Source organism: Pollachius pollachius, assembly GCF_949987615.1.
Source record: "Pollachius pollachius genome assembly, chromosome: 20".
Lineage (NCBI taxonomy): Eukaryota > Metazoa > Chordata > Actinopteri > Gadiformes > Gadidae > Pollachius > Pollachius pollachius.
Genome location: NC_136953.1, coordinates 10846572 through 10869326, shown reverse-complemented (window position 1 = coordinate 10869326; position 22755 = coordinate 10846572). Strand labels below are relative to the sequence as shown.

The following is a 22755-nucleotide window of genomic DNA, read 5'->3' as shown; positions in this document are numbered from 1 at the left end:
AAAAACATTGTTCGCTCAACTTTTGGGGGTAGCCAATGACAACCAAAACCGTTAGTTGTAAGTGTTCCTGTTAGCCACGCCCAAGGGCGTAGGAACCGAGGGGGACGGAGGGGACGTGTCCCCTCCAATATCGGAGACAGGCGCATTTGTCACACCTAAAAATTATACCGGATCTGTCAGGTTTCTGATATGTGTCCCCCCCAATGTTAAACTCATTCCTACGCCCCTGGCCACGCCCCCATTTACAGTTCTTCTTATCGTGTCATGTTTTAGCGTTGATCACGTCAGCCTCTCTTTCTTTATGGCGACAGAAGCCTTTTGATTTTTGACATGGCACTTAAGTTATTACAAAAAATGAATGAAGTTACAGCTAGATGAATGATGAAAAAGATATAGGACATGTGTGTGTGTGTGTGTGTGTGTGTGTGTGTGGATGGGGGGGGGGGGGCACTTAAAAAGACACCCATTGAAGCACTCTGTTCCTAAACAACCACACCAATAGTCCCATAGCTTTTGGAAGTTGATTCAAAATGTTACCCTCCTACCGGCTTGATGTTCCCCAGTTCACGTATTAATTATATGCCTGTCCACTTCATCTACTTTTTGTTCCCTTCCTGAATATTTCATACAATAAATCATTTTGGGGGAAAAAACAATTGTCTTGCTCAAACTCTGCCTCAGCTTTTTGTCATGTTATTCTCATTAGATAATCAATGCCATTGATGTCCAAATTCCGTCAGTCTACCTTAACCATCCTTCCTCCTTGATATAAGATAGATACTGAACCTAACACTAGTACCAGGTATTCATTATATATTAATGTAATATAGTAGCATGGGAGCTATAGTTCCAATCCCTACACCAGTACTTAAGCTTAGTATATATGCAGCTCTTTAGTGGGTGTTTAACACACGCACACACACACACAGTATTCATATCCATGTACATTTGTGTGTTTTAATAATACATTAGATTTTATAGTGCCTTTCATCAGGACCCATGGTGCATATATGAGACATAATTTCTGGGCTAATACTATGCCCTAGGTAAAACAAAATGATCAACACAGCACTGTCCTTTAACACATTTTTATTAATTTCCACTCAGTACAGGGACCACAGTTGTTGTTTTTTTTTCCATTTTATTTGTTTTTTTCATCTGTAACATCTTTCCCCCCAAAATACTATGGTCTAAAAACAAAGCTTACAAAGAAAGAAAGCTCTGATGATGTTATAGTGTGACCACATCAAGATACCGTTGGAACAGTCCAAAAAAAAAAAAAAGTCTGATCAGGAAAAACAAAAGTGATGTCTGCACACATGCGTTCAAAGTAACACGGTTAAACTCTGCATGGGTTATCCTATTACATATATACGTCATATTACATTCTGAGGCGAGAAGCAGTACGACGCTGAACCTGAAGAGAAAAATACGTTTGCTGTAAATCATTTTCACATCTATTGCAAAGAAATATGAAGTATCTGCATCTGTAAGTATCCGTCTGTCACGCAGCATTTCCACACCTTCGTTGAACTAAAGGAACCCCTGGATCGGCGATGCACCGCACACACGCAAGCCGTCAGAACCCGCACACAAACAAAGCTCGAGTCATCCATCATGAGGGGTTTGGCGATTCGGTTTTATGGACAATGTTACACAGGGAGTCCAGCTATGCCAATTGGGAGTTCGGCGTTTAAGAATGTGTGCGCGTTGACGGCAGTGTGTGAAAATCAAAAACAAAAAACACAAAACTCCAGTGCGAAAACAAGTTCCAATAGCCTAGAATAAAGACTGGCTTTAAAAACCGCAGCTCAATCAATAATTTAAACAAAACGAACGACCACGCTGTTCAGTGCCCTGTGAAATATAGTCGGGGAGCTGAACTTCCACGTGGAAGTCGGTTCAGTGAAAACATGCAAAGAGACGACACATAATCAAATATGCATGTGTGAGACGGGCAAGTTCCCCGTGTACGCATAGAAGTACAATGAGCACAGGCGGATATGTAGTAGTCGTTTCTGCGGAGCAGGTGAACGGTACCGGAGGGGATCCAGTTGCAGGCCTTCCCGGAGTCAAGGGGCTACACTCAATGACCAGTGATGAGCAAACTAGGGTTTGGGGAAGGGAGGAACAATGCAATTCAACAGAGATTTAACACTCCTACAAAATATTGACTTGCTGTTTTTTTTTCTCCATTTAATTAAGAAACACCATCGTTAACAATTACAATAATCATCTTAACGAACAAAGAAAACAGATGGGGAGGGGGAGGGGGTCTAGAATACGTTACAGCCTCCATCTGTGTGGTTAGTCGGTTATCCTACGACATGCTATTCATTGCATTTCATTTTACAACAAATAAAAAAAACTCCCCATAACCTAAGATGTTGTTAAGCTGATTCAGTCTTCCCCTGTAATACTTTAAAATATTTGCCAATCGTGAATTTCTACTCCCTTGATATTTCAAATAAATCCCCAATAAATAGCCAATTAAAATAATATCATGAATTTTTTTCCAAGATGTATAGATCGTTATGAGCCTAGAAGAGTTAAAGCGGCTATCTTATTGGTACTAAAGATAATTCTTAAAGATTAACAGGTGAATGCAAGACTTATACACAACTTAACGACTTAAAGGGTACTGTGTTAGGAAAAGGAAAGTGGGGAATGTTCCTTTTTTCCTATCAAAAGCAAAAATCATGTTCCATTACAGCAGAAGAGACACCATTGCCATCTTAAAGTGTATATATACATACGGAAAACAGTTCAGAATACAAATTGCATCAAATCATAAGATGGGGTGAACTAGACCAAATTATCACAGCTGGCTCAGTCTTCCTATGTCGATTATTTAAACCTGCCTGTGCCGTTGAAAACACAAATCAGAGAAGAAGAAAAAATACGTTTTTCAGTGCATCGCAGATAGCACACCAGTGCCATAAAGGTCAGCAGGAAAAAAAAAATGCATCAGCCAGCTTCCTCATACAAGGAAAATAATATATTAAACATTTGTGTATTTCTTTTTTTAAGTTAAGCTTTTCTTTTCAAACCTTTCCTAGCGTGTTGGTCGTACCATTCCTTTTGCGCGAAATGCATTGTTTGGATGTTACAGACATTAGCTTTTGCAAGACGGCCACCAAACCTGCAAAAAAAAACCTAAAAGGAAATAGCCCCTTCCCCCGCCCCCACGACAAAACCAGGTAATAGATTCAGTCTAGTTCATTCACCCTGCCATCGACACTCTGGAGACACGGAATCACCACGGCAACCACACAGGTCGCGTCAGCGTAGCTCTTTATGCTGCTCGCTAAACGCTGTGTTAATCTGAAGCTGCACAGTAGTTTCAACATTGACTATCGAAAAGCTTGAGAGGTTTTAAGATTTTATTTCTACTATAGCTTGATCGGTGCGCGTGTGTAGGTGGGGGGCGTCGGTATCAGCGTTGTGGGGGTGTGGTGGATGATGGGGGGGGGGGGGGGGGGGCTAGCTGGTTTGCTTTTGGGGTGGGTGGGGGTATGGGGAGGTGGAGAGGGGATTAACGGGAGGGGATGTGGGAGTGGAATTTGGAGGGTGGGGGGGTGGAGGTGAAAATGATAATGGGGGGTGATGCAAAGGGACTTTTTGCAGCAGGGGTGTTGGGCGATTATTCGGTTTTGCTGCGCTTCATGGAGCCTGGAAGCTTCTCTTGCAACCTGAAGGAGAGGAGAGGGAAAGACGCGTCGGTGAGAATGACAACAGGCCACTCAATCAATACCGGACAGAAGCTATATCCGATACATCTGATATTGCTGACTCTTGATTGCACCAATAGGAGTCAAGCGAGGACCATGACTGTGCCCTCTATTGCAGCGTGATCTCATGACATCACCGATATAGCCCTGATCAGTGCCATCGACCGCTCGAGCAGTGGTTGAGGCTCGACTACCTTCATGGGTACCATCGCCAGACTGCCACAGACTGCCAGCTATTTGTAATATTTACATACTTTCCGGAAGGGCCCGTTGGGGGTCAACAGGTCGGACGAATGCAAGACGGGCAATGTTTGTACCAGGCGGTACGGTATACAAGTAGAGAATGAATCTTCGGACAAAACTACAAATTGCTTACTTGGCCATTGTGGAGTTGACTTGAGTGCGCACGACATCAATGTACTGATCGATCTGGGTCTGGAGAGAGGGGAGAGAGAGCAGAAGTGTACAGGGCTTGGGTTAACTCAGCACTGAGGGATGAAACATCACCCAGCTATCAGAAATGGGAACACAACATTTAGGGCATTTAGCAGATGCTTTTATCCAAAGCGACTTACAGTAAGTACATTTGTCTGAAGGAAAAATCGGTCGAAAACCATTCTCGGATAATTGCGGGTCATATCATTTAAAAAAAACGACACAATTTTGCTTAGGCACTGGATGAGCGTCTCTTGAAATCAATGAATTGTTCAATTTAACCTGATACCATTAGTCTGCTCAGGTCTGAGCTCATCTTGCTCACAGTCAGTTCTGCAGCATGAAACACAGCCAAGCTCTGTCCATGTACTTTCATTGCTGCACTTTCATTGGTGTACTTCAAGCAGTCTGATTCAAATTGCAGGTGATCAATGCCAAGATTACGATTTGTCAATGTTTTGCAAAAAAATATATAGATATCTATATATATCTATCTATCTATCTATCTATCTATCTATCTATCTCTATATCTATATATATATATATATGACTGAAATCGTCCAGAGCGGCAGATGTATAGTTTTCTGCTGCTAGGCAAATTCTGTGTACTACGTCCTGGAACTTTAAAATAGTACTTAGCATTGTGTAGCGTCTTATCCTAGCCATCTTTGTTGTACAGAGAATGGGTTAACCTAGCATTTTAAGTGCTTGATTTGCGTTTCTATGAACGTCTTTACTCTAGCGACAGTGGTATATATTGGCGTATCTCATTCTTCTGACAAATGTACTTACTGTAAGTCACTTTGGATTAAAGCGTCTGCTAAATGCCCTAAATGTAACATACTCTGAAATGACATCCTTGTGAACGGCTATCCGCCTACAAACTGCATGTCGAGTTCAACTTCCCATTTTGGATGGTTTGAGAAGTGATGAACCAGAAAAAGCACCACCATTTGCCTTAGCCATTTCCCTAAACGTGGCAGAATGCATGAGTGCTAGTGTGAGCCACTTGCAAAACACTGTGCTGATTAGGTCAGCGGCTGGACTTTGAGACCAGCTCATCAAGTCGCCAAGATCAATAGACGCAACAGCAACACGGGCACATTTAAGGAAACGCTCCTTCAGTCCTCCGGTGTGTACAAACCGTTTGATACATCTACAGGAGAATCACCTTATAGTGACGGCCCTGTAGATTTACTTTGAGCGTTACCATGAGAAGCCTCAAATCATGTTGTTGGATGTTGTATTAAATACATATACACCATGTCTATACATGTTATATCTTGAACTTTTCCATAAAACGCACAAGTGTAAAAATTGGTCTAAGAATTACGTTTTTGTTTAATTACAAATCTCAGTCAAGTGCTGAGGTTTAAAATTAAACTAAAATACAATTCTGAGACCAATTCTGCCGAATTGGTTAGAGATGGTGGTGAAGAGGGAAAAGCAAAGTCTGTTCCTCAGGTACTTAGGGTTAAATTGTGAGGCGTGTTGCCACGGTTACAGCATGGGTAAAAGCAAGGCCTGATTCAGAGGGGCAAGAACCAATTTGTATTTAAGTTTAAATCTCTGAAATTCCATTAGACAGGAATGAGAGATCCCAGACCCATGTTAGGTGAATGTCTCTTTTCACGAGCGAATACCCGTTGCCTTGTTTGTTGTAAAACACAACAACAAATTTCTTCAGAAATAAATAGCCAAATGCAGCCAAAGGCAATCACTTTCTCTCAAAAACCAAAAACACTTCAGTAAGCTGAAGTGGACATACCAAAATAGGTAGAAAATAGATTCCCCATTTTGTATAGTTATCAATCCGTTTTACATATACAAAAAATATATATCGTTTGTCAAAGCACTAGGTAAACTCTTATTCAAAAACGTGCTATATAAATAAAGCTATCGTGATGCTCAAGTGATGGCAGTGGAGGCTGACAAAGCACAACCCAAAAAAGGGAAGAGACTACTGGAAGGAGTCATGTGGTGAGGTCATTGGTCCGTCTGACTCAGCAGTATTTAATGAAGGCTTCTGGTCGTCAGTATTGCTCACCTTGTTCTTCTCGTAGATGGGAGGGACAGCGAAGAGGAGGATGTCAGCTGTGTGGGAGAAGATGAACAGGGGAGATTACCAAAAATGCGCATCAATATTCGAAAGGACTATTTAAAGATCCCCATAGAAATCTACTATTTAGCAAACGCAAGTTTGACAGATGTGTATTCCCATCATGTTGATACCATTCCCTGAGTCACTGTTGTCAGAGAAATATGATATTGTAACGATTATTATATTTTTCTACGTGAATCCACATCAACATCGTATCATCATTTTAGCATACCAGTACCTTTAAAATTCGAACGCAAGATTTAAATATGATGACTATTTGAAAGGATGTAAAAAAAACAACAGAGTATTGGTCCAGAGCCAGGAATGGATCGGGACAAAGCCTGGCTTCCTTCCTTTAGGCGAGTGCGCCGTTTCCTTCTCTCCTGGGAGCCGGTCAGTGAGCAGAGCTCTGCTGGGGTCTGGAGATCCAGCTCAGACCAGTACGCAGCAGACTCAAGCCACTCATTACAGCCCTACATCTCCCTACAGGAGCGTCATGGTCTTGTGACTGTACACTAAGGTCCTAAAGTGACATAAGCGAACTATCCACTTGGCATTACAAAACACTCTCTCTGGGCTTGCTTCAACAATGACTGCATTGAATGGACTCCTAATGATTAGACATCATGAGAACCAGATACCAGCAATCTTCATGTATTTTTGCATTGAGCACATTTTGTTGCATACCTTCTGGTGTCACGCCCGAGTTTACAATCTGACATTAATAAAGTAGTATCTTATCTTATCAGTGAAGATGGTTGATATTTAGCATCCAATAAAAAAAAAATAACGCCCGAAAGAGTGGTAAAATAAAAAGGTATTGTCACGATAATCATGAGGGTCAGGAAATTGAAATATTATTTTAGTGGGCATATCTTATCGTTATCTATCTAGACAATAAAACTGGGCGTATCTAACCTGATATTCTGATTATTTTAGAGGGCACATGTTCTTATCCTAATCCATTCAAACTACAAAACCAGATATCACAGTAAGGCACCGTCTTCACATCCTGCTGACCTTTCAAAGACAGAACGATCCTATTACGATCCAATAATGATCCAATAACTTTAAATTTCCGGTGGCCATCTTACCGAGGATGAGGATGGTGATTCCGTTGAAGACGGCTCCGACGTAGGTCAGCAGCCACATGCCCACAGCCAGCTGGGGGGCAGAAACAAACAAGCCGGGTTAGACGCCATCACCCTCTCTAACCAACCTATCAATCGGTGGGGGGGAGGGAGGGATCATCCATTGGAGTGGGATATGTAGAGCAATGCGTTGACCTGTTTTTTTAGTTCTTGGGCAATGGTTTCTAGGACATCACAGATTAGCCAAGCCTAACGCGATTGCCTATCGCCGTTGTGAAACGATACACGTGTATGTGAAGAGGGATTCACCCGTATTATCTTTATCTATTCTGAATTGTACACCCTCCATTTACCGGTTCAGAATCATTGCTTTAGTAATAACTCTAGTATTTGGAGTAATAAGACCAACATATTTACATATTCAAGAACATTCTAATCAATTTTGCGTCACCAAAAACAATGTTTGTGGTCTGTCTAGTGGCATTGTGTTTGGCGATCATATCGTTCATTCCCCGTCTCATCCAAAAAGTGATTCTTTTGAATCCATAAAACGCGGCGGACGTGGCCACTTCGAAGACGGGGGGACGCGAGGACGTGGCGATGACGAGCACCCAGAGGCCCGGGAGAATGGAGAATCCGGAGCCTCCGTGTGACGGACATTAGCTCTGCACGCCCGCTCCCGGGATCGCCGCGGCATCGTGGGACCAGGGCGCTGTGGGGTCGGGTTAGGTCGGTCAAACGCGAACCACTCTCTCTCTCTCTCTCTTCGTTCCTCCGATGGCACTGCTTGTCGAGCAAGGCTGTCGCTATTCCTACCTGACGCACCCCAACACCGCCGCCGCCACCCTCTCCCCGGCTAAGCTACCGACCTGACAGCTTCTGGATGCTGAGCCTGGTTATTTCCGTCTCGCTCACATTTCATCAGCTCTTCCCCCAATTCGGCCCACATGCGTGCGCTCCGCAGAGAGCCAGTCGTGGAGGAAAAGACTAAGAATAGAGGTCTGTGAGGGCCGTGCTCCAATAAAAGAACGGAGAGGAGAGGAAGAAGAAGAAAGAAGGAAGAAAAACGAAAGGTGCCCTGTGATTGGCCGTTCACCGTCAAACACACAAAGACAGAGACACAGAGGGACAGAGCGGGAGAGGGAGAGTGACAAGGGACGTCGATTGGCCAATTAGCCGGCCTTGCTGCTCTACCTTCAGGGAGTCCACCAGGTCTTCGACCAGGAAGAGGCGGCTCATCTGCTTGAGGGCGCGGTTGATGTAGGTCAGACTGGCGTCCACGTGCTTGCGGAAGGTCTCCGGGGGGATGCTGACATCCTTATCCATCATAGTCCTGTGGCGCACGCCGCAAGGAAAAGGCAGGCGTGAACACCAGAAACAAAACAAGCACTCATATTTTTATTTCATATTTTATCCCTGGGCTACCTGCTGGGTTGTATTTAATACAAGTTGCTTGACAACTCCAAGAAACAGGTTTACAACTACTACCCGCCTCGCATGTAATAGCCTCAGATTTCTGACAAGCTCATCGCAGCGTATCCGGCCCGTTTTTGGACAGGGTTAGACGGTGTCTGTGGTGTGTGGGGAGCTCCAAGTGTGCCTCAATAAGGTGGTGGACTCTCCTGAAAAGGTCTTTCTATAAATACCACAGGGCTCAGTTCAGAGGCCGTCAGGCCTGACCCCCACACTCGCCTGGTAACCCAGCTCCCCGGAGACACAAAGACCCCTGTGTGGTTTCACCAGTCCCTGGTGAATAATACATCCATCCCACCTGTTCCATACATTTATTTTACTTTAGGCAGGCAACGGCTAGGAAAGGGTGTTTGAATCCCAGTAGAAGATACAGGGATCGAGGCCCAATGTCCGCGGACTACCTATACGTGTCCTTGAGTGACCCCTACCCGTGCTATAACGGCATGTACTTCTGAATTGACTGCAAGATAAAAGCATATTTTAAATAACTAAATGTTAAGCTTCCTATGCTGATTGGGACTTCTGTTGCATCATCCAGTGTACCACGGTCCGTATCATGTAAAGAAAATAAAACTAATTTAAAAATGGCACTTGGCATTGTGTAGCATCTTATCCTAGCTATCTCTGTTGTATACGGGGAATAGGTTAACCTAGCAATTGCAAGTGCTTTGGCACTACTCTATGAATATCCTCACTGTACCCACATACCGATATATTGTCCTTTCCCTTTCTGCTTCAAACGTACTTGATTGTACGTCGCTTTGGATAAAAACGTCCAAAAGCCAAATGCCCTAAAAGCAAAAAGGAATAGCTATTCTCCATAACACCCCAAACTTTTCATACGCCAACGCGACTGCGGCCCGACGCCCGGCGCTTACTTGAAGGGGTGTCCATCTCCGGACTTCTGCACAGCCTGCACCACCGACTTGTAGATGCGGAAGGTGATGGTGACGCAGAGCAGGGCCAGCAGCAGGTAGGACACCACGCTGATCACACTGAAGGCCGCCAGGGACAGCAGCACCAGCAGGGACACGCCAAACACCACGCCCGACTTCTTGGGGTCCCGCCAGTGGATCAGGTCCTTGACTGCAGTGGGGTTACGGACGGAGGGGGAGGGAGGATGGGTCGGAGAGAGAAGTCGGAGGATGTGGATACGTGTGTGTGTGTGTGTGTGTGTGTGTGTGTGTGTGTGTGTGTGTGTGTGTGTGTGTGTGTGTGTGTGTGTGTGTGTGTGTGTGTGTGTGTGTGTGTGTGTGTGTGTGTGTCAACAGGATATTGTTTTTGGGGTGAGTGTTGGTGGTTTTAGTGAGAGGGATGGATTGGGGAGAGATTCAGGGTGGGGGGGGGGGGGGAGGGGGCAACAAAAGGGGGAATAAACAAAAATTAGTTGACACCTAAAACACACCACTCTCCCACATGAAACCAGGGTCTACATCTCGTGGATCTCCCAACCCAACACACCAGTATAAAACAGGGTGCATCAAGCACCCCTCTGGCATATTTATGCTGAGTAGTTAAAGGGAGAGCTGGCGTGTTGCTGGAGATTCCCTGGATACAGGGGCTGTTGGCCTTGTTGAAGGCTGTACATGCAGAACTAATGGGCATTAAACTGGGCAGTTACGTAACGCTTTTTTCAGCACGTGTGACGCATAGAAACCTCCCTTTCCCTCGACTGCGTTTCCGTCACACATGGGGGAGTGATGATATCGCCACGTGGACCTCTCCCCGGGGGGGGTTTGATGTTGGCACCCTGCTGACCACGAAAGGGTGCGGTGTTCAACGTCACCAACACACCCAAAAAGGGTTCATCATGTGAGCACATTCACACATACACCGTTGGTGTAGGGACAAGTCCTCCAGGGTTGCTAATGCAACTTAAAAAACTAGTTTAGCAAGGGAGGGCCTCCATAAGGGATTAACACAATCATTCCAGTGGCTGTCAAATGTAATTGCTTCACTAATTTTAGCAATATCACATTTCCTGCCTAGCTTGTGACTGAGTGCTTCAACAGCGTTGTGGATGATTTGAAGTAATTGGAAAGGAAATCAGATCTCAGTATGTCGGACATCGATGTCTCAACAAGACAAATCAATACTAAAACCAAGACACTTCATTGTTTGCGCCACACGACTTTCACCGCAAAATGTAGGGGTTTCCTTAGCCAGCACTGCAGGGGTCTAAATCCCACCCAGCATGCTTTGCGCGTGGGCCTTAAGGGAGAGAACCGGAGCTTGGCGGCCCCTTGTTCCGTTTCGCTCACCGCACCCTCCTCCTCCTCCTCCTCCTCCTCCTCCTCCTCCTCCTCCTCTGCATCACAGGCCCCAGTTCTGGAGGGAGGTCTCAGCGGTGGGAGAGCCGCAGTGGCCTGCTTTCTCCCTCGCTGTGCCGGGTGCAGTTCTTAAAGGCACCACTTCACACGGTGGCTCTATGCATGCTTGGGTTTATAAAGGCCGCCTTGCGTCTCAAATCAAATATCGAGATCAATTTCAGACGGCGCCGATACTACTGAGCTGGGAGTGTTTCACTTTTGTCATTAACATTTTTTTTTCCGGGGTTAATTATGAAAATGAATGGCGATAGCCAGGTCGTATTAAGTTCTGACACAATGCCTTTGCGCTCTTTCCCTACAGCTCAATCTCCTTACATTCCGGTATGGGATAAGAACGTTTATGGCTGTCGGTACAAATTGGAAATCCAATTTATAATTAATAAAAAGAGCTGGCAGCAAGTCAGGCATTACACCAAGCAAGCCCTTTTCTAGCCCAGGCCAGACATGCACCCCACTCAGAAGAAAGCTTGAGTAGATTCTAATTAGATTAGAAGATGCAGTTGGCAGAGAAGTGGGAGGTGGGTTCTTGCTGACTGAAATGGTGGACTTCTGCCAGCTGTAAGGGGCACACCAGTAATATTAAAACTCTCCTAGTGAAACCGACCTGCACGCCCAACACCCACACTCTAAAAAGTCACAGGAAGCACTGCAGATGAGACGACTTGAAGAGCAAGAGTGAGGACTCGATGCATCACAGAAAAGATTATAGAAAAATAAAAACCAGTCACATTTCGTAGAAGGGGTGAAGACATATATATATATATATACACACTAATAGGGGTTTGTCTGTACCAGAAGCGAGCAAAACTTTTGGATCAATGAGTCAAACTTTTGGGTTAAAAAGTTTTAGGTTAATTGCCAACGCCTTACTGGTGGCAGCTGGCAAGTACACCGTGTCACACAGCAAACGACAGTGCAGGAACGTGTCAACCTAACAGTCTGCATACCATCGCGGTTCACACTACGAATGTGTGAGTGAGTGTGGGTGAGGGGGAAAAACAACTTTAAAAAGAGAGTAGCGTTTCAATATTTGCGAGGCGATGCTATGACGAGTGTCACAGACGACCAGTGTACATGGCGCAGCAACTATTTAACACCTAGTCCGAGCCTGCAACACATGACAGTGTGGTATCGTTTACCTAATGGAAGGCAGGCCGCAGACTGCATCTGGTGTCGATTGAGGAGCAGACAAGGAGACAAGTGCGGGCGGAGAGGTGTTGGGTGGGCAAAAATATCTCATGACCGTAAGCCAAATCGGCAAATTTGGCATGGTGGCCGAGAACCTAGCGCCGAAAAACCGGTACAAAATAACGTACACAAAACCAATTAACATGATTTCTGCATGAAGTGGGTTAGGTCAAACGGGCGGTGATAATTAGCATGTTATTTATAGCCCCTGATAAAGCCCATTAAGTCTGGAATATTTGTCCTCTGTGGAAAGCTGCATCAAAGCAGAAATTTGACACCGGGGACCGACCATCTGAATTGCAGAGCTGCTGCCACATGCACCAGGGCAATGTCATCAATGGCGCCTAGGTCGCTCTGCCTCCACCCCCTAGCACTTCTACAATAGACAACTGCCAAGCTTTAAAAAAAGAACAAGTGGCAGCATGGGGGTCAAAGGCTCACGTGGAGACAGAATCTCATTTTAGAAAGTCACCATTTGCTCCCTATAGGCTCAAACCCAGTTCCAACTAGACTTAAAAATGACGACATGCATTCGTTATGTTATATAAGCGCTCTTTTACAACATAAAAAGGTCGCTCCCAAATAGCATTTCCCTTTAGAGGTTCTCGCTTTCGTTGAATTCTGCATCTTCACCATCCAGAACATGCTTTATTTTGAATTAATGAGATTTAAAGTGTTGATCTGACACCATTAGGGGCTATTCTGAATTAAAAAGGGAAACGTTTAAAGCCCATCTTCAGGTGTACTTCTGTTCAGACCTACAAAGATACAGCATACCCTCCGTCTTCCATGATTACCTTGACTCATCGTTAAACCTCCATGTGCTAACCATATGCAAGCCGTCAGAAAATAACCATTGCAGGCATTCAATTAAGATGCGGTTAGAATGCATTTGTTATAAGAGTAGTAAAATGCATTCATGTCATACTAATTTATGTTATTCAAACAGGGGGGAAATGACCGGGGAAAAATTACATGTCACTGAATGTAATTGTTGGTATCTTTGAGGTGCTTGCGTGAAAGGTTAGCAGGCCTGGGGCCCGGAGGGAGGGGGGGCGTTACCTGATAAGTGCGTTAGTATTGCCGTCAAGACATGCTCGGCAAGATAGTACGCCTCGGCCACCCACTGGTCAATGGCCTCTACCTCTTTGGAATATGTGCTCTCTGACGTGGGTCTGGCTCGTGGAGACAGAGGGGTGGAAGTTGGGCTGCGAGACGACTGCTGAACGCCAGCTGACCCTGGGGCCGTTTTGTCCCGAGCAGGGATCTCACTGTGAGCTTTAAATGTGGTCTTCTCCATGAGCTCATCGTCCTCTTCCTCCTGACTACTGCCCAACTCTTTCAGAGCGCTTATTGTAAGCTCCTCTTGCTCAAGGTCCATCACCATTGTCGGAGGAGACTGCAGGGCATGCTCCTCGCTTTCGGGTTGCTCATCCTTAACATCGTGACGTCCGTCTTCCGGCTCCGGGTCCTGTCTTGATTTCAAGCACTCTTTCATGAAGTCGACAAAGCTATCGGTGGCACTGGAAACGGAGCAGTCTGGCTCGATGCTTTCAGGGTCGCTAGTGGTGTCCGGTGTGTGGGGACCATCGCCTGTGTCGGTGTTCTCCCGTGGAATGGACTCAATCTTTTTTACGCTATCTGTGGTGAGGTCACTGGTCGCTTTCAAATCCTCAGACTCCTTCTTGAGGGAAGGTAGTTCACCAAAAGAAGAGTAGGGGTCTTTTGGATATTCTCTTGGGGATGGCTGGCCTCCAACTGGCTTTGGGAGTGGCTCATCATCCAGCAAACTGACCTCTTCAGAGCTTGCAACATCTTTGGGGGCCTTGTAGATTGTGGTATTTGCAGACAGCACTTCAATATGGATTTGTGATGCATCTGAGGAGGAAGGCACCTGATCATTGCCATCAAAGTAATTCTGGTTAGGTGTGTCATCCGAAGAAGGCAATGCATCGTATTCATCAAACGACTGCCTTTCATACAAGTCATCCTGCATGAAGCTTGATTTGCAAGGGGGCAGAGCTTCAATCTGGCCTGGTTTAGTATCTGTATCCGTCTTTGTATCGGTTATATTAAAGATGTTGGGCAAAGCCTTAGTGGTTATGTCGATCTTGTCGGGTTTAGTGAGAATGTCTTGCCGTTCATCAGACCATTCATCGTAGCTTTCTGATAACTCGATATCTTCTTTTGTAAAAGACATATCAGTCTTGAAGGATGAAAAGTTATTGTTTTTGTTGTCGGAGGAGGAGCTGATCTGAGATAATTCAGGTTGGGTTTGAGGAAACTCGACAGAGGTATTCTGTAAAACATGCATCTTTATCGTGGATTCTTGTCGGACTGGATCAGGTTCAGATTTGGGTAATTTGTGTGTGGGGGAATATTCAGAATCTGATTCCACGGGGGAAGATGGAGGAGAGTAGCCTTCCATGAACTCAGTTTCTAATGGCCGTGTGTTAGCAAGTTCTGTGTTAGTGGTTTCTGGCGGTGGTTCGGGAGATCTTGGAGACTCTTGGGCTGTGTCTTTCACAAAATCATCTCTGTGATCATGTTCTTCCTCCATCTCCATCTCCATTTCCATTTCCTCGTCACTATAATTTGGTTCATCAGTCTCAATGACGTTAATGGTTGGTACCTGCATTAGCTTTCTCTCAATTCTCATTGGTGTCTTCTCCTTTTCTTCATCAGGGAGGGAGGGACCGGACGACACAGCATTAGGGGTAGGCTCTTTTGAGGGAGCAGGAACTGAGGAAGCTGACTCAGGGATTATGGGGTGAGAGACACCATCCTCAATTACCGTATCATCTGAATCCCCCGAGCTGTCCACCTCCGGTGCCTCAGTCGGTTCCATGTCCCGATCACATAGGGTCTTGGTGGCCTCCACATCTTGCTGCTTAGCATCAGCAACAACAAGCGGGGGAATGGGGGGGGACGTGGACTCAAACCCTGTGGGAGGGGCAGGGGCTTCAGGTGAAATAGGGGCAGGGTTTATTGGATCCTTGGTACTCTGGTTGTCCTGTTCCCACACGCAGGCCGTTGGTAAAAATCTCAGATCAAACTCAGATTCCTCTTCAGCGCTTGGCTGTTTTGGTGGCACTTCAATTTTGTTTTCCAATTTAGGATCTTTGAAAGGTGCTTTGGGCAACGAATCAGGGACACTTGTAAAGGCTGCAGGTACACATGGTATGACTATGGCTGCCTCCTTCTTCTCTTTTTGCGTCTTATCGTTTTCAGAAACCCGGTCATCTTTGCGCAAATCTACGGCATCGTCGAAGTCCGGAGCTGGAGGTAAATGGACCCTCATCCAGTCTGCAGTGTTTTCAAATTCATTGACCTGGCCTAAATCTCCAAGCACTTCGAAGGGAGATTCTGGTGACTCCGAGTTGACAGAACCTCCTTTCTTCTGAGGAGCGGGCACAACCTTCTCCGCTGGGGTGGTCTTCTCCGCTGGGGTAAACTTCTCCACTGGGATAAACTTCTCCACTGGGGACTTCTCAATATGACGGTCTCTGAAGTGAGAAAAGCCACCATCGTTTCTGAAGTCAGGTTCCTTTTTCTTGGCAGCTAGTGCCTCCAAAGCCTTTATTCTCTCTGAAACAGGGGACGTCTTGATCGGCGAGTCTGGCTGTTCGTCAGGCGAGCTGGCTTCAGCCCCATAGTTACCAGGTGAAAAGGAGGCAGGCTGAGATGAGTAACGAAGGGAGGTGGCCACAACTTCGGAAGGCTTGTCAGAGCCAAGAACCACTCTCTTGTCTACTTTGTAATTCATGGAGGTGGGGGAAACAATAAAGGGGTTGGGGAAAGGAGGGGAGGGTATGAAAAGAAATCTGACACATCACCCATGCACTTCATTATTTAGTCAGCAAGGCCTATGTGATGCAGCCCAAGCAATCATGCATTGAGTCATGAAACTATCAGTTTTGAGGATGAGGTCTTGCGTCATCACATGCTGCTCTTAACCTCTATCAAAGGAATTTGTCGTCAAGCAGCAATTGATGCAGAAGGATAATGAATGATTCATATGCTCTAAATGAGGCAGTTCAAAGAGTATTTCATCAGCCAACAATATTGTTTGTATTTTTGTACTGCATTGGATTAAATGAACTTTTACATAAAGATTTAAAGCAGGCCTGGTTATAGTCCAAACTACTAAATATTTACTAAACTAGTTTTCAATTGGATAGTTTTAAGAAAGCCCAAAGAACACAATCAGTTAAAAGATTAAAAGGTGCAGGAACTAGATCCTAGGTACTATAGGCCTATGCTCTTAATTTGCAGTATCCACAAATCAAATTATCTACACAAAATCAGTGATTTAGTAAAGAACAAGGCACCTTAAATCTTGAAACAGGTTTGGTAAATTTGCCTGTAACGGTCAAATGTGTATCATTCTTAAGAGCTACATAATACATGCAATCAAATAGTATAGAATATAGTACTTGCATTAATAAGTGTTTTTATCACAGCAAATATCCAATGATGCAATACTGCCAAAAACAGTTAATGTAAGGTAATTAAACAATGGTTCTCAACCTTGTTGGAAGAAGCTCGTAAAAGATGATTAAATTCTGCCAGACGGGCTGGTTTTCATTATTGAAAATAAATGCTGATTGACAAAAGAGATTGGGTGTGGTTTTGGAGAATGCATCCCTGAGAGAGTAATTTGACAGGCGCGCCAAATCAATCAGCTAAACCCCAACGTTTCCGTGTGTGTGTGTGTGTGTGTGTGTGTGTGTGTGTGTGTGTGTGTGTGTGTGTGTGTGTGTGTGTGTGTGTGTGTGTGTGTGTGTGTGTGTGTGTGTGTGTGTGTGTGTGTGTGTGTGTGTGTTCCTTTCAGCACCAACAGTCTCTCCTGTCACTTAAAAACAACCCAGTGTCAAATGGTCATGGGAGAAGCTAAATAGAGATTCATGGCAGCTGTCCGATCTTGCAAGCTAAAGTACTGCTTTGCACCAGGCAATGTTTAACTTTGGACAGAATTGGCCAATGCAATGACTGCATTGTTAAAGTTTCCCTCTATCATGTTGAATTTCTAACTTCAAGTTAGAAATAGTACCACCCTAAAGAAAACTCAAACACAAATTGCTGCTGGGGGACATCTGACTGGTGCCCTTTTGTCTTAGCCTGGTCCCAGGCCCCCCTGCGCCCCACCCTCCGCGACCCACAGTGCAATGCATTGTTCAAACTAGGCCACAGGAGGACTTTCCAATCTCACAGACAGTTTCATAGTCCATTGCCTCTACCGAGGGTAAACAAATTATGAAACAGCTACTACTCTGGGAGACCAGTGCAAACGTGAGGCACCAAGACAAGGACACGGAATTAAAGAACCAATTTGGGGATTTCACTGAATGTCAACTTCCTTGTGTGTGAAGGCACGTGTATTCCAGATGGGATTATCATGGAAATTCTTTCTGAATAATGCAATAGGAATTTTATCTTTTCGATTTGTGCTACCCACATTTTTTAGGTTTGTATTGGTAAAATGCATTTCATCACCCTGCAAAACTACAAATAATCCCTATTCCTCAACGCAGTGGCATGAGAAGGAGACAATTGGATACCAGACTGTTAAAGAGTTAACTTTTATTTTAATAGAAAAGTTATCATTTGAAACCATTTATGTCAAGTCAAACTAAAACAAACAAATCAATCTAGCTCTGCACTAGCATTAACATCTTTCGTTCTCAATTTTAGGGTACCAATTCAAATAACGTCTTTTGAGAATAGGAGGCAGGACCTCATGCTAAACAAACAATAGTCTGATGAAGGAAACCCTACTCCAGCGCAGATGGAAAGACATGCACAAAAGCCTTAGAAAAAAGCCATAAGCAAAATATATGCATTAAGTGGAGAGAGCGGGATCAAGCAGCCAAGAGGCAATGGGAACGCCCATGGGAGAGTCCTTGGGGCTGCGAGCAGATGCCGCTCCTCCTACATGACCTGCTCAGTGGGGTGGATGGGTGCCGGGCAAGGCTGGAGAACCACCAGGACACCCCATCCCCAATGACACCAGTCCATTTTTAGACTTCCTCTCTCGCCGCACACAAAGTCAACTTGAACTTGTTACTGCCTCCTTAAAATAAGGAGGCAATCATGGGATTAGCGTGAACCTGGAGTGAGCTTGCTGACCTACATAGTGCATCTCTGGCTGACGAACGGGAAAGACCGAAATGGGTTCGGGGGTGCAATCATCTGTACGTTTGGTTTCAATGGAAGGATTAGATTGGGTTGTGGTAATAGGGTAGAGTAGCAGCAAGTTCTGCAGAATGCTAGAGGCACACATTGACGTGAGTCAGCTTCAAGGGCTATTCACTTTGGGTACTTCTCACCTCAAGTGAGGCGAGGCGAGGCAAGTTAGCATGTTTAATGTGTATGCCTAGGTGCGGCCATTTATAATGCTCTGTCCCCCACGTACTAATTAGCATAGCCCCCCCTAGGGTCAGTTAGCGGCTGAAACAGATGGATACAATTAGTGGAGCTGCCAGTGGAGAAGGGTTGTCTAAAGCCAGACAGGTAGGGGATAATGCTAAGCAAGTACAGCAGAGTCTGAGCTAGTTAACCCAAGATCTAGTCTCTGCAACACTGGTCTTGCTCCAGAGTATGGTCTTGGCTATACCACTGGAGGCTTTCATTTTGAAACTAACAAATCGTGCATCACTTTAGCGCAGTCTCACAGAACGAGTGCCAGGCATCGTACATGCAGGCCCTTTCTCCGTTCCAAATTCCTGCACCAATCAAGGCACCGACTGGGGCTAGTGAGGCACTGCAGGAACTCACGGCAGCCATGGTGAATCGAGGGGATTCTGTAGCCCACAGACAAGTGTTAGCTAGACCAGACTGGAGCGCACCTACAGGACGCTTGGTCGTAAGAGCAGGAGCAGGGAACTAGAGAGGCATGGTGAGGGCAGTACAGCTTAGTTGGCGTAGGCCAGGGCCAGTTAAGAGCAGATATGATGGGGGTATAGAGGGGGGGGAACAGGGGGCAGGGAGGGGTGGAGAGCAGGCGTGCAGCGTTAAAGAGAACCGTACACTTGCCTTGAGGAGACTGAATGAGAGATACAGGCGAAGAGGAAAGAAAGGAATCTGAAAAATAACAAAAAAAGGTAAGGATAGAAGGATGAGCATCCCGCCAGGTAAGCCTGTTGAAACCCCCTCGACAAAGATGAGATTTAAATGAGAACAGAGAAAGAGATATCAATTAAGGCTTCACTGATTCAACCTTAATGCAATTAAATGGTGAAAAGAACCAATAAATAACTTAAATTTGTGTTGCTTTACTTTTGCAAATAATATATATTAATAAATGTACTTAAACTCTAAGCAGGCAGGATTGAACCAATTCAAAAACAGCTTGGTTTGTACATGTATTGACTATATATTTTAGAATAGAAGTAATAGCATTCCTATCCAAAAAAATAATATAACTAAAACTGTAAAGACGACTTGAATTCAAGCTCAACACTACTTAACTGGCATTTCATACCTGTCAAGAACGCTTACATTTTCCGTCCACCTCCCATGCATGTAAACCACTGGGACTGACGCGTGAGGAATGCCTTTGGCCATGACTCAGATCTGACGAGGCACCAGAGCCCACTGAGCAGAGGGGTGGTGTCCTCGGACAGGTTTGGAGACAGGCTGGGCAGTTCACTAGTGCCCAGCCCTAGCGTTGCAGCATTCCAATGGCCCAGTCATCGCTGTTCACTTATCACACACTGCTGCACCTTCCCTTATTTCCCCATCAACCATTACAGTTACGTTTCCAGATACGAAGGGTCTTTGGTCTGCAATTGACCCTTATACAAACTGGTGGCTAATTGTGGAAATGAGCATCTGTGTCAGGGGACCTTTCGGGAACACGGGGCACTTAGTGATCGCGCGCACCTATGACCCTGTAAGTTGTAAATTCCAAAAAAATTCTGCCAACGCACCCACATAAAAGCCTGAAAACTAATTCCTTCAGGACATTATCTGAGATTGCAATTTATTGACAGCCGGCTTGTGGCTGCACGTCTTGCTTGATTTGCCTACTCTGAGGAAAGACAGAAATGTCAGTCTCAAAGAACAAGCCTTATGTTTAGCTTTGAACCATTCATTGAGTATATCACCCCCAGATCCCATTTTGACTGAGCAGAAAATACAAACATGTTTTGAGTCCTCACTATTTTTCTGCAGTAACCCAGGTCAACACATGTTACAAGAGGATTCTTAGTGACATTTTTTCCCAGTTTTCCATCTTTGTTCAAATCTAACAGCGCCATGATGACATACGTAAGCACAAAATAAAAAAATATAGGACCCAAATCAGGTTGGACAACAATACAGGTTAGACATCTATTGTGTTACGTAGTACATATAGCTCCAGGTCGCATATATGCCTAAACATGTAACGACGTTAGGATATGCTGAATAGCAGTTAGAACAAACTGTGAGGAATCAAGAACCCGAGGCAAATGAAAGACCGGAGGAATGGTGCAGCAACGTTTCATTGGATTTGAGCGCTAGTACATGGGTTCTTTAGTGCTTTTTGATTGTCACAGGATTAGGGTCACCTTTTAATAGTTGAAAAGGTTAGACTTGTTAACATACAACCTCAAGAATCAACATATTATTTGAATTTTGGAAACTATTGTTTGAAATACTGCCTTTAAACACTGTGAAACCTAATTTTCAGTTAAATCTGTTGCAATGTAGTTTAAGAAATTAGGTCTCTGCTTTGAAGTGTGTCAGATCCTTTGTGAATATTGTCACTCAATGTACTGTTCAAATCCAAGCATGGATGTAGAAGCAATTAAGAAAAAAATAATCATTTAAAGCTGGTTCTGGAACTGGTAATGTTTTTCCAATAAGAAGATACTGAAAATGTGTGTTTACACAGCTAAGCTTTCTGTTTTTCAAAATATCAAACAATACTTTTTGCATTGCGTTGAGTTCAACTGACTACATGGTTTCAATATGTGAAATATGTAATTTGGGTGAAATAATTAGGTTGAATGTTTTCTCTGTGGGTTTCAAATGAACTGTTATACACTAATAATCAAATATATTGTACATTTACTAAGGACATCGTCAGAATGGAAAATTTTGGTTAGAAAACAGGGGATGTCAAACGCTGTTTTACATCAATGGATGGGTGCATCCTGAACCTCAGTGAGGATGGTGCTGACACAAATAATCCAACGCTGATACTACAGGCCTCCTGCCCCTCCCTTATATATGTCAACGAGGCCATGGCAGACAGGCAGTGCATGGCCTTTGTTTTAAAAACATTCCCATCCCGAGCCTAATCAGCTTCGAAGGATACGTGCTGTCGTGATATAAAATGGCTATTTCAAAATGTCTGAGATATGTCGTGGGTTTGTTTACTAAAATGAGGAGACGTTGCAGCGCCATAGCGGTGCTTCGTTCCCTCGCCGTTGACCAGGCGGTGTGCGAACAATGCCCCTGCAATGGTGACCGCTGCTGCCTTCGCCCCATGAAGCCATTTCGACACGGGCAGAGCCGGGAATAAAGGGCGTTCCCCTCTCATACTTCTCGTATGAGGCGGAATTTCAGGTCAAATTGGTTCTGCGAGCGAAAGCATTGAGGGCAAGGGAAACAAGCTAGCAGCATAACTAGCTTTTCTGCATAACGACATGGCAACGTGTAAAACGCGTTCATCGCCGTGTTTCGAGTACGTGTCTCGACGTATGTGTGGTGTTCCTTTGGTGAACAGTTGGCCCCGGGATACCGCCAAATAAGGCGAAAAAAATACACCACGAAATGAACCATCCGAGACGTAATTAGGGCCTGTTTGTGTAGGTTTTAATAGTCAAACCCAAATGCCGAATTGGCACTCGTTCCCAGCTCACCACAGGTGTTTCTGATTATACAAGTCGTATGCTTGCATTACCAATAAAGCACCATTTTACCATCCAATAGTTTGATAACATGTATACAAAACAGCTTCATATCGAGGGGGGGAATCAGACGTTGTTCATGATTGTCGCACATAGAAGAATAGATGAGGGGATATAAATGGGGCAGGTCGACACAGACATCGAAAATACGAAATTCTTTAATGGAATCTAAATAACCGTGGGCCAAACCTCAAAAGGTATATCATGACTATTTCTTACCGGACATTTTAGACTCTTTGGGGGCAGCAATCTGTCCATCGGCGAGTCCCTGCGACGACGAGATCTGGGCGGATTGATTCATTGGATCCATTTTACTGCAGTTTCAAAAACGATCAAACGCGACGAATGTCTGTGTCGTTGAACGCAAGAGCGGTATTTGTTCTATCTAATTTATTTGTCTGGCTTTCAACGTAGACGTAGTCCCTAAGAGCGGCCGGTGATGCAGCTTGTCCACCTTCTTCTCCCTGTGAGCAGACGTGTGAGCACTGACTACTACTAGAGCTAGGA

The 22755-nt window shown here is 44.7% G+C and overlaps 2 protein-coding genes across 2 annotated transcripts; both read right to left on the bottom strand.

Moving 5' to 3' along the window:
• Nucleotides 1-1072: 1072 nt before the first annotated feature.
• LOC307091195 (reticulon-3-B-like) lies at nt 1073-22737 on the bottom strand. The gene is made up of 7 exons (XM_079758118.1): nt 22468-22737; nt 9710-9917; nt 8553-8691; nt 7362-7431; nt 6214-6260; nt 4108-4166; nt 1073-3692 (listed from the first exon to the last, which is right to left on the bottom strand). Exons 1-7 carry the CDS (start codon nt 22556-22558, stop codon nt 3644-3646), a joined length of 663 nt encoding a protein of 220 aa, XP_079614244.1. The 5' UTR covers nt 22559-22737; the 3' UTR covers nt 1073-3643.
• LOC307091270 (uncharacterized protein) lies at nt 10123-17444 on the bottom strand. Its single transcript, XM_079758220.1, has one exon. The coding sequence runs from the start codon at nt 16113-16115 to the stop codon at nt 13374-13376; it is 2742 nt and encodes a 913-aa protein (XP_079614346.1). The 5' UTR covers nt 16116-17444; the 3' UTR covers nt 10123-13373.
• Nucleotides 22738-22755: the final 18 nt, after the last annotated feature.